The 12,452-nt window shown below is 40.6% G+C and overlaps 1 protein-coding gene across 2 annotated transcripts; it reads right to left on the minus strand.

Annotated features, from left to right (window-relative positions):
- Positions 1-2,840: 2,840 nt before the first annotated feature.
- On the minus strand, positions 2,841-12,452 carry CDC6 (cell division cycle 6). Of its 2 annotated transcripts, none has more exons than XM_015599056.2 (12): positions 12,302-12,452; positions 11,421-11,611; positions 10,348-10,629; positions 10,024-10,223; positions 9,551-9,723; positions 9,041-9,147; positions 8,471-8,610; positions 7,826-7,926; positions 6,605-6,669; positions 4,385-4,587; positions 3,813-3,953; positions 2,841-3,506 (listed from the first exon to the last, which is right to left on the minus strand). In XM_015599056.2, exons 2-12 carry the CDS (start codon positions 11,596-11,598, stop codon positions 3,417-3,419), a joined length of 1,680 nt encoding a protein of 559 aa, XP_015454542.1. In that variant the 5' UTR covers positions 11,599-11,611; positions 12,302-12,452; the 3' UTR covers positions 2,841-3,416. The 2 variants fall into 2 exon arrangements, with proteins under 2 accessions (XP_015454542.1, XP_006924741.1); XM_006924679.3 differs by having other exon boundaries at positions 9,551-9,726.

A 12,452-nucleotide genomic window follows, 5' to 3' on the forward strand; every position in this document is an offset into this window, starting at 1 on the left:
TATAAAGTGCTGATCTAGCTCTTTCAGGCAGTGTGGGAAAAAGAGGTGGGATCAAAGGGAGCGAGGCTGATTCAGAACTCAATTAGAGCTTCTTTAAAAAGGAGGTACTGCTCTCCTTTCAGCAGTCTTTAGACAGCCTTTACCCAGGCCCCTTGCACCCAATTAGCTTCTACTGCCAGCACCTCGGGACTGGGGTTGAAAATCAAGGGGAGGCCAGAGGGCAGCCTTCTCCCCCTACAGAACGCACTTCTGAGACCTGCCACTATTTGTAGCTTAAAAGAGAATGTCTTAGAGGACACCTTATCTTTTCAGGAGTAACCTGAGGTTACAACTTTCCCCAAAAGTTAAAAAGTGGGACATCCTTAATCCCTTGCCAGCTAAAGGCAACGTTTCTGGCCAATCTCTAGGGACACTAGGCAACAATCAGACAGGCATCCCTCTTCCCAGCCTATAGGGAGGGCTTTCTCCATAGCCAAGGCTTCCTGGGAGCAACATGGAAGTTGCCTCAAGCAAAATACCACTACTTCAGAGGAAGCGATTGGAACGCATCTGTGAGGCCAATAAACTTTCACAACTGTGCCAAGGCATATTTTGTAAGATGAAGCACTCTGCTTTCACAGGGGCTTGCTTCTCCTCAGTGCAATAGCGCCAGCAATGCTTACCTGCATGTTAGAACTGTCCTCAAGATGAGGGAAAAGCAGTGTCTTACTTGGTTCATTTATCTGTCCATTCAGCAATTGTTTATTGAATACCTATCAGGTACCAGCCACTGTACTAAGTGCTGGGGACAGATACAAATGTAAATGAAATCTCAAGCTTGGCACTTTTAGTCTCCCTCAGTAGTCAAGTGATACCTTTCTATAGTTCTTAAAATCGCTAAGTCTATCTCATACGTACTTCCCATTTCTCATTGGTGTATCTTAAAAGGGCATTTAATAAAGGCAGGGAGCAAAGGGGGTTGGGGTGGGGGAAAGAACAGAGCTCTGCCAACTTTTTTGATCTCTGAGTAGCACGGACCTCACACATTCTTGCCAGTTATCTAGCCACAGGCAAGTCTTCATTGAGCCAGAAATATCAGTGGCAGCTCTGGGGCTGAAACTCACACCGATTTTATTGTGTCTATGTTCTTTCCATGGTAATACCCACCAACACTCTGTGGAAGCTCACTCTGTTTCTTTGAAGAAAAATACATAAGTAAACCAGGATATCGACACATACCCCACTACCTTCAAGAGGAAGAATGTAGGTCAGCATCTTTGCCACTACTCTATGTGAAACAGCCCATGATCCTGGCAAAAACTATAACCACAAGCCCATCCCATCCCATTACCTTCCCATAGCTCTCAGCCTTAGTGAGAAAAACCAGCAAGAAAAGGACTTTCTTCCTCCTCTCAATCTGCTCCCCGGCTGTCTGAATTACACTTAAGACTTCACTGACAAACATACATCAGCTTTTGCTCCCACAAGGGCAGCGGAAGCCAAGCAGGGACTCTAAGTCTGCTTCACGCATCATTGACAGAACCAACCCTGTTCCAACTGCTGAAGTCTTAAGAGCAGCAATGACCTAGAAATTGACAGTGGGGGGAGAACTGAAGGAAAAGAAACGAACAAACCAGTGCACAGAAAACCCTATTTCTAAATACCAGGGGAAAGGGAGAGAAAGGAGATAGAGGGGAAAGAAATTTGGCCCCTTTGAATCTGCAAATGCAATCTTGGCTCAGAGCCACGGAGGATGCATAGCAGCCCTACTGCGAGTCAAGCCATGTTCCTGACTCAAGTCTTATAGTTATGGCGCCAAGCCTCAAACACAATGAGGTGGGGAGGCCGCTCCTTTTTGGGCAGGATCCTACTGTGGACACAGAACAGACAGCAGCTGCCCACAGTATGGAAACAAACTGTAAAGCAGTCACGTCTCTTAAGGCTGCAGTATCCAATAAAATGTAATTTAAATCAAGCCTCGCATCTGTTCTCAATCCCATTCAGTCTCTGCTTCCCATCAGCCTTTGGACAATCTTTGTAATTATGCTTATTAACCCTTATAGCCCCAGACACTTCCCAAGCTTGTAGGTATGCAACTATGTTCTCCACTCACAAATTACCCTTGAAGGGAATGAATGCTCTGATAAAGGAGTGTGAGAACATTCAGACTCCTGTCTATAAACTGCGCTCGGCTACACATACCAGTGGGTAGTATTCATTTCAGAGGGCTCTCTCAGGGTGCCCTTCTACCTCATACCACCTGCTGTAGGCCAGATCACATTGCAAGGGATACAGTGGGCAGCATGAATGAAACAGTGGCCAACAGATCATTTGTACACATATCAAGTTCCTAAACTCAAGTGTATGTCAGAAAGGTAGGAGGAAGCAAAAGAGCTCAGGGAGCACACACTTGGTCGCTGGCTCTCAGACCATTCATATCACACATGACTGACATTCCAAGCATCTGCTTGAGTTATAGAAGTATATAGCAATCTCCCGAATGAATCAAACTTAAGTCACCCCATCCCCCCCTCAAAACTACCCCCAGCCCCATGCCTGCACTTTCAAGACAGCCAGTGTTATAACAGTGCCCTCTGGCGTCCCCATCACAAATTGCCATTTAATGCCACTGAAAACCAAACCCAGAAAAGGGGAGACTGAATAACCATATGGATGAATTGATCAAATAAGACTAGAAAACTATGAGATTTAAATGAAAATCTAACCCCACCTAAAGCTTCTTGAAACAAGTGGCTTCATCTGAGGGCAACTAAGATTGTGGGACAGTTTAGGGAGGAATTTTCACATTACCTTCTGAAAGTTTGAGCTCTTGAAATGTGATTGCTTAAAAAGACAAAGAATGCAATTTAAAATAAATATATTCACGATCTGAAAAGTTACATTCTCCTTACCATCCCCACACCCTTGGAAGTGCCTAAGAAACACAATGAGTCTTTAAAAAGTCACAAAGTGGAACTATCTGCAAAGTGAACACACTATACTCCAAAATGAAATAAATTCTTTGATCACAAAGTGTCCTCCAAATCTCCATGAAGACTTGCTTCTTTTCCTGGATCATCCTTTTCTATTCTTCTGGTTCTAGTCCAAAATTCTTTCAAACACAGCAACATTTGAGGAAACAAAGAGGTACATATATGCATATTCCACAAAATAAATCTGTATGCTTGCAAGCATATTAAGGTAGTAAATATAATTAAAAAGGGTCTACTTGGGAATTAATTTTTAATGCATAAAAATAAGACCCAAAGACATTATTCTGTGCAAATATTCTTAACTCTGTAGATTAAAATTTATCACTTTCAAGTAAAAAAGGTCATATATATTTTCAGACCTGAATATATAAAGTACTAAAATGAAGACTATAGCTCTCTAAATGACAGCTGAATACTTTCAGGTGGGATATTAGATAAAAGAATTTAAGGCAATCCAGTAGCTAAGATATTTCCAATTAAAGCTTTGTCTTTCAGAGCATGCTCTATTTCCTTCTCTTCAATCTTCAAAGACACCTGGGAAGAAGAGAAAAAAATATTTTTCACAGTAGAGATCTCATAAAAGCAGTTCTTATTACATAAATGTCTACCATGTTTTTCTCACAAGAGGCAAGCAAGTTAAACGTTGCTTTTTCAACAGTTTACAAAAAAATTTTACTCATACCACAGTCCCATCTTCACAGATCTTAAACTCTAACAACAACAACAACAAAAAAACACAAATTATCTAATTCTGGTCATTTTAAATTCTTTACTTTAGCAAAAGATAAACTCTCTAAAACAAGAAAATTAAAAGCAACGTAACAAAGTAGTTGGTTATACCTTTGTAAAGCGAGTTTCCTTGTTTTTCTTTAATTCTAAAATGCCCCTGGCCTCCAAGAGCCCTGAAAGTGACAAACACTCTGACTGGTCCACAACTGCCACCTGCTGTTTGCGACAGACGTTACTGTAGGCTTCATATAACTAGGAGGAAACAAGGGAGAACAAATGTTGCTTACAAGTCATATCTCTTGTAACCTTATAATCTATTTAAAAATGTGAGTTTTTAATAAGTTATCTCAATACCCCAATTCTCTCTCTTTCAATAAAATCCTTGAATAGGCATTTTGTAGATACTACCAAAAAACCTACACTGTAATTCAGGAAAGGGGCTTTATATATTTCATAGGGAGAGGCAAAAATGAAAGGGAGAAGATTAATGGCAAATTCTCAACCACAACCCAAGGGAAATAAAGTCAGCTGCTTTTTATATGGTACCAGTATTTATTCTTACCGTTAAAATCCATTTTTAATTCGTATCAGCTGGAGCATGATAGGCCTTTTGGAAAATATCTGCTCTGCGAAGCAGATTCTCATCTCCACCCCAGCTCCATCTGCTGAGATTCCCAACTAACCTTCCCCAGAGTGACCTCTTTGCTTTTCAACTGCCTGATTAAGAGCAGTAAAGAGCAGACCAAGAGCTTCTGCTGAAGAGGGAAGGAATCTTGTGCTCCTTCTTGGCTCAAAGTCATTCTGTTACCATCAACTTCTGAAATGACTTTGGATATGTGAATAAGACCAACTTGTTTTGGAACCAGTGATTCAGAGAGTGATTTACCTATAAAATAAAAAAATCAAGTTTAATTGGGTTTTTAAAAATTGTGTGTATCAAGACAGATACTAAGTTTTAGCTGAAAATTCAAGTGCAATCATGTAGTGGCAAAGCAGAGGTTCTAACTAGAAGCTAAAGAAGAGACAATGCTATCCTCAGAAAGAGTCCGAAACAATGTGAGATGACTTGGAAAGTAGGGTTATCCTTTTTCTGGGTAGAATGGTGAGCTACTTTGCCCTGTAGAACACAATTTAATCTCAGAGAGACAAAAATCCACCCCATGAAAAAATAAGGATCAGACAGAGAACTACTGCATTCTACCTTGAAAGTTCCTAATATAAGAAGAACAGAACCTTGAAGCCAAGATGACTATGCTTGGTAATTAAGAAAGAAAAACGTTGGAAAAATTACCTAATATTTTGAATCAAATGAGTGGCTAAATGTGGATAGTAAAGTCAATCCAATGTAAGTCCTCTACATAGCCTCTGCAAATGACCTTTGAGGTTTGGTTAACTTGCCCAAGCTGATCTACAGTAGGGCAACACTTGAGAAAATGTCATTGGATATCTTAGCAGATAGCACCATCTCAGAAGCCGGAGGCTGGGAAACTGCCAACAAGCTGCATAGGACTATGGCCTCATTGTTTGGAGACGCATGAATTTTAAGAGAGAGGAGGAATTTGCTCTGTAACAACCTTTGAGGAAAGTTACTTCCTGAGACCATGTGCTGTTGCCCTACAACAATTTGCTTCTATTTTATTGTTACAAACAGGATGTTGCCGGGGACTAATAGTGAAGAAACTGGATATCTCTGATCAAGTAGCAGAATCTTAAAGTAGAAAGGAAGTTAGAGGTCTATTCTTGCTCCCTACCCCATGGCTGAGCCCCCTCTAAAACAATCCTAACAAGTGGTCATCTAGTGGTCATCTATCCAGCTTTTGTTTGAATGTCTTCAATGCTGGGGAACCCACTGTGTCAAAGAAGCCCCGTTAGTGCTATTTATTAGAAAGTGTCTTCTCATATTTAGTTGAACTCAGTCTCCCTATAGTTTTCTAGAACCATTAAAAGCTAATCACACATACCAGAGGTCAAAGGCCAAGAACTAGATTAGTCTAATAATTTATGCCAGGAACTTACAACCTCTTCTAGTTATGTTCATGCTGGTGGTGCTCACAGGAGCCACCAATAATACCTAAATATTATTTGTGGTGGAAAAAAAGGGAATAATCTGAAAAGTTGAACAGAAACGAGAATTTAATCTATGTACTGGCATATATTACCTACCATCACCCTAGCACTAAGTTTGGCTACTTCTGAAATATTTTTAAAAAATTTCCTTCAACAGCTGTAGAACCGTAGTGCTAGAAAGAATTTTAATAATTTTCAACCACTGCAGGAGTGAAGGCAGCAATAATCAAACCAGACTGTCTTGTTTCTAAAGATTAACACTGGATATTAAACAGTGACAAGATATGTAGTTCGTGGCCATTTTATATCTGCTATAGCTAAGAGAACATGGCTGAGGGAAAGGAAATTAATTTTGCCATTTTTGTAATAGCCTGCAGCTTACTGTAGCAATATCATCTTATACCTCCACCCTCCTATACCTGTTTAAAGGCCTGAGATATCACAAGTTAAACTCAATTCTTTCACGGACTCTTATTCACCATGCTTTGCTTTCACCTATATTGAGACCTAAACTGCACAACACATAAGCACCCAGAGAGAAGCAGATCCAACTTTACTGTCTACAGTTTTCATTCCTAGAGCTTGGAAAGAAAACTTACTCTGTCTCAATCATTTATGTAACATCCTGAGGAACTCATTTGCACTAATGCACAGACTATAGTGCTGACAGGCAAGACTGAAATAAAGCACATGAAATAGACCAAAAACACACAGATACAGACATAAAAATGGGTGAGTGTGGATTTAACCATGTTCATTATATCTTTCTAGCTCTTTCCTCAGAAAAGTTAAGCTTCCAATTACAAAGGAAGCCAGGAAAGAGATAAACTACTTACATTCAGACAGTGGTTTGAGAATAGTCTGGCTTTTGACATCCGACTCTACAATTTCAATAGCTCTCCTATAAAAAAAATATTTCTAAAATTAATTTAGGCTGAGCCAAACCAAACACTACAACAAACCACCAAGCTCACAGACGCATTAACAAAAAACATGTTTTATCATTTTAAAGCCCCCAAACAAAACCGGGTTATGTCTCTGCTAAAAGAGACTTAGTTGCCTTCAAATAATTCATAGACCAGGGAATCTGAGAAACTTCAACACTACACGGTTTCCTCTTAGAGATGCCAAGTAGGTCATCATACATTGAGCCAATGATAACATTTTGGATGAGGAGAAAATGTCGTGGATGAGGGAGAGAACATGTAGTGTGGGCGACTGACTAAAGAGAAGCAGTACCACCCATCCATGCTGAACCTGGAAGGGGAGTCCTGTTATATATTCATGGCCTATGTGTAGGCTAAACCACACCAGCCTGCCTACGTGACTATTGCTCATAGCTACAGGTCTTTCCCAAGTAGTTTGCTGGCTAGGGGAAACTTTCAAATCCAGGATCACGCCATCTAGCAATAGGAAGAGCTTACTCTCCCACTGCTCTCTCCAAACTACTTAGCCCACAGGAAGCCATAAGCCAGACCTAGATCTTCTGCATGGCAGCAGGGGGAGGTTGGACCAGCAGGCCAACACAGCAAGTATCATTTTAATGGACCCAGTGTCCCTACTGGGAAGAAGAAATTTCATCAGTCAGCGTAGAGGCTTTCCCCAGCAGGAGGGACAAGGGGGTGGGAAGGGAGAGAGGTCTGGAGTCTAACTGTGGGGACCACCGACTGGAGGAAGGGGTGCTCACAAAAGCAAAGGAAGGAAAAAATGTCTAAAGGCAAAGATGGTTCAGGTCCATAAATAAACCTGCTTGAGACCAACTAATGGAAAAGTAAACTGGAGTCTTTTTTAATACAAATGTAATTAACCAATCTATAATCACCACAGGGAGTGCCAGCAACATCTCATTTGTTCCTCCCTCTGTAGGTAATGGACTGATAATGTTTCAGACATTAACACGGTGGAAATGCCGAGCTCCCCACTGAGAAACAAGTCCTCTTTTCTGAGCATAAAAAGTGGCAGAATGGAGCCTCTTAAGCCACATTCACTTGAGTTACATGAGACAATTAACAACATTTCTTTTTTTAATAAAAACAGCCAACAGTGCCATAACTCACCTGCAAACATCTAGCGCTTTGCGAACATCTCCAGAAACAGCAGAGACTTTTCGAGCACAGAACTGAATTGCAGCATTGTCCAGAATCTGGTCTCTAGATGCCTTTGGACAAGACATGAAGGTGACAGTCTGAACTTTAAGATCTCCCTTCTCTGTAATTTAGGTCCCAGATATAAATAAGTATTTTCACACTGAAGTCTAAACTTGATTGGCCACCCTTTAGGGTCTAAGAGATACCTTTTCTGTTCATAAGTCAATGGAGGTTTCATACATTTAGGCATTTTGTAGAATTTGGCAGATATTCGTGAATGGAAAAAAAAAAAAGCAATCAGAACTTAAATTAGCAAAACTAAACTAAACTAAAACCTATTTGGTCATTTTCAAAAGAGAAAATTTTTTTCATAGGCCCCATTTTTAAAGGCCATTGAAGAAGCAATTGTGTGATTCCCCTCTTATTTTTATTTTAGCACTGAGGCATCCAATAAATGGAGCCATGGATGAAAATTCATAGAAAAATGTCCTCACTATGCCCCATACTCTATGTTTAGTAATGCAATCAAAGCAAAATATTTTAGAACTACCGCTAGGTTTCCCCAAAACAGGTGATCCAAAGAACACACAATTTGGTACAATGGTTGGTACTCACCTGATTAAGTCGATCCTGCAAGATAGTGGCTATCTGATTTTTGGTATAAGGTGGGAAGTTCAACAGCTGTGGCTTATATTTTTCTCTAGCCTGAAGCCTCGGTAAAATTCTGTCTGTGAGATCCAAGGTATTGGCAATACCTGAGAAGATAAATAACACTAATCATAACTGGTCAAATCATCCTAAAAGGAAAAATAAACCCTCGGAAAGCTAAATAAACTTTCCAGTTATAATCCAGCATTCTAATTGTTGCTTCCCACTTACTCCCCACCACTCCCATTCTTTAGGTAAGATGTACGTAGTAATCATGGAATGCTCTTTTCAAGTTAGATTTAGAATTGTTCACTGATAAACAGGACCAGATACTCTAAAATCAGCTATCTCTGAAATGCAGTATTATGTAATTTCTATTCAGACTTAACAAAATTGATTTGCCTTAGATTAAAATTACAATTATTTTTATAAGAAAATAGAAAGCTGGTTTAAAATAAAATACGTGACAAATAAGTTGAAGAGATTAAAAAAGAATTCTTTAGAACCACCATGCAATATTTACAACTGAGCACTAACCAATCAGCACCAATCGAGACTTGCTTAGCCATGGCCATTCAAACAGCGTGTACAATACATCCTGCCCTTTGCTGTCCAGCTGATCCATCTCGTCCAACACCAACACACTACATATAAAGAGAAACAATGCCTATGTTCATCTTCTTAATTCTCCAATCTGTTTGATCTGGGATGACTCTAGGTCACATTCCTATACTTGAGACCAGTTTGAAGATCATAATTTGTCCTATTTCCAGTCACAGTTACGATACTCAACCATCCCCACCATCATGAAAAAGTAACATATAGGTTTTTCAAGCAATTAGTTTAAAAACATTTTCCCAATTTAAAATTAGAAGGTGTATTTTTCCTTTCTTCTTTCTCTTTAAGCTTATGTAACTACACTTCTCAAAGCAAATACAGGAAACGTTCTTTTTATGAACCAATAAATTCAAGAGACTAGAATCTGAGTTTGTGGGCAGCAGAACTTGCAGATTTTCACAGAGCAACATGCAGCAGAGCAATACTTACATCATGGGGCCCTTCTCTGCAGTCAAATGGTTTTCCAGTTTCTTCATCATGTCCTTCCCAGCTGGCCTGGATACGCCTTCCTGACAAATCTCCTGAGCAATAGCTGGGAATACAGCCTGGGCACTCCTCAGTGACATGCAATTCAGCATGATAGTTTTAAAGCCTTTTAGTTTCTTCTAGAAAAATACAAACATGGGAGTTACTTTGGCCTCGGATAAAGATTTGATGGAACCTGAAGTGTCTTTAAGGAGATAACAGCATAGAAGAGAAGGAGCTCTACTTTCATTTGGAAAGATTTAGACAATGAAACGAAAAAAGTGTTATTTTTTTTTTTTTTTCTAGAAGAAACTAAAAGGCTTTAAAACTATATTTTTGGAGAAAACTTCAATCCCCTAAGACTTCTACTTTTTCTTAACCCTTAATAACCAAGTGTCATTTTAGCAAGAGCATCATAATTCAAACTTTCAATGTACCTTGAGGTCTTGCAGAATTCGGCTTAGGCAGGCAGTTTTTCCAGTTCCTGGAGCACCAGAAAGATAAAGACTCCCAGCTTTTTTGCCACAGATGTGCTCCCTCAGGAAATTCCTGATGACATCCATCTCCTTTTCCCTGGCAGGCAGCCGATCCGGGACAGCGGTATTCAGGGCCAGTTTTGCTTGCTGGTAGCAAGTGCCTGTGCCAAACATGAAAGGACAGTTGGACACAACAGAGGTGACTGAGAAGACCCAATGGGTTTCATCTGGACTCACCAGCCTTGTTTACGAGGCTGCACTAACGGCTGCCATGTAAGAACGAACCTTCTTGCTTGAACAGTCTCAAACGTGCAGATTCTTTTTCCGGAGGACATCTCTGCTTAGACTTTGCTGTGACCTCTTGACCTTTTTGAACTGAGGAACATATTTTGTTTTGGTGGACTCTAGTTTGTTCTCTTTTGCTAGGAGACTTAACTGTCAGTTGATTGTCAAATACCAATCGGCGCCCCTTAGGTATATGTGAGCGAGGGGGACCATTCTCTTTCTTGCTCTGCTTTGGTGGAGAACAGGGTGGTAAATGGGGAGTGTTGCACAGGTTGTCATCACCTGAAACATATTAAAATCAAAACATGGTCATTCATAGCAGTGCACTTGCAAAGGTCTCTGCGTACCTCACAAAGAGGTGAATTTCTACCTGGGTCAAAGCCATCAAAGTAAAATGCCTCTCGTTTTAGAAGCATATACTGGCCACCAGATGGCACCACTGAATCTTACGACTGTTTGATAGAAACTAAATGGGTTTTAGTGAGATGAAATTCTAAGATGGTTCTAAAGCAGGGTTTCTCAACCTCGGCACGTTGACATCTTGGACCAACTAATTCTTTGTGCAGGGGTGTCCTGTTTATTGCAGCATGTTTAGCAGCATCCCTGGTCTTTATCCACTATGCCAGTAGCACTCATTCAGCTGTGGCAACCAAAAATGTCTCCAGATACTGCCCAATCGCCCTTCATTAAAAACAAATTATCTAAAACAAGATTACCAACCACTGTTCTAAAACAAGAATGTCACCCGTGTCTCTTAATTTCACCACTATTAAGGGAAGTTTCAAAAAACTACCCACAATAGCTAACTGTGAGGTCATTTAAAATACCGACAGAACTAAGTTCAGTATTAAGGAATTGAAGATCAGACCTACTACTAATTACTTCAGAAGCTGATCTTAATTCTGAAGGTCAGTAAGAATTTAGCAACCATTCTGAAAATAACCAAAGTGAATAGAGTGGTCTTAACAGAACTTAGAAAGCTGTTTCAAAGGACTGGGCATCTTATTACTGAAGGAGAGGTCAAGAGCTACAAGTTAAAAAAAAGCAATTATATTATATAATGGATAGCTTACCCAGACGTTTTCTGGGGCTGAGAGGAAGACTTTTGACACAAGGAGAACGGGGTATGGCCTGGACATTTGTCAGTTCTAGTTTGGTGTCACTAGAGTTTTTAGCTTTGTCCGATGTCCGCGACAGCTTCTTTTTTGGAAAACTGACTGTAGTCTGTGACTGGGATCGGGTTTGAGGCATGACGGCAACACACCTGAGAACCCCCCCCAAAAAAAACCAGGGCAGGCAATCAGTATGTAAAACTGAAGAGAAAATAACTAACATAAAATTTATACCAATTATCAACACTCATTTCATTAGTAAATAACAGTAATATTTTAGCGTTCAGTTCTGCTTCCAATCCAAATCTATGCAATAGCGAACACCTGATGTCTACCTACTATGTGTAAGAATTGTTACAAACATTTTAGGTATCGGACTCATCTAAGTTTTACAACTACTTTAGAAGTAGGTACTATTATTAAAATGATCTTGAAGTCAGCAAACTGAGAGGCACGGAAGCCCAAAGTCACAGCAAACCCTGTATTCTGGCTCCAGAGCCCAAGTTCTTACCCACTTGAACAACGAAATAAATTTATCTTGATTGATTTCTATAGTACTAATTCCCTCACCCCAGGCACGGGGTTTATCTTTATCACCAGCTTCGCCCAGCAACCTTTCACATTTAGTCTTGCCTAAAGTCTCACTCTGCCCTGAGTCCCCCCACTATACAGAACTCTCAACCCCACTCCTACAACATTCAGCTCCTTTTCCATGCACAACTGCCAGACTACTCCTTCGGGCCTCATCGGAACCCGCGGGTCTTGCCACCCAACTCTGCTGCCTACCAGACCCCAGGCCTCCCAAGCAATCTTCTCCTCTCCACCCCACAGAACTGCGTCACCTCAGTGCCGGCTCCTTCTAACGTCTCTCGCACACGGCTTCAGGGATTCTTCATAAGTTACAGAATACACAGGCAGCAGAAAAGCGCAGCCACACTCGCGCCAAATCTGCACAGCCGCAGCTTTCCGGCCTCCCGCCAAAGCCTGGCCAGG

Source organism: Pteropus alecto, unplaced genomic scaffold (genome assembly GCF_000325575.1).
Source record: "Pteropus alecto unplaced genomic scaffold, ASM32557v1 scaffold98, whole genome shotgun sequence".
Lineage (NCBI taxonomy): Eukaryota > Metazoa > Chordata > Mammalia > Chiroptera > Pteropodidae > Pteropus > Pteropus alecto.

Bases quoted from the DNA above. Each gene is read 5' to 3' on its own strand.
- CDC6 (XM_006924679.3), bottom strand. From the start codon at position 11,598: ATGCCTCAAACCCGATCCCAGTCACAGACTACAGTCAGTTTTCCAAAA. The intron at 10,224-10,347 runs GTTCGTTCTTAC...TGTTTGGCACAG, and splicing joins GAGACTGTTCAAGCAAGAAG to GCACTTGCTACCAGCAAGCA. The intron at 9,727-10,023 runs GTACATTGAAAG...GTATTTTTCTAG, and splicing joins GAATTCTGCAAGACCTCAAG to AAGAAACTAAAAGGCTTTAA.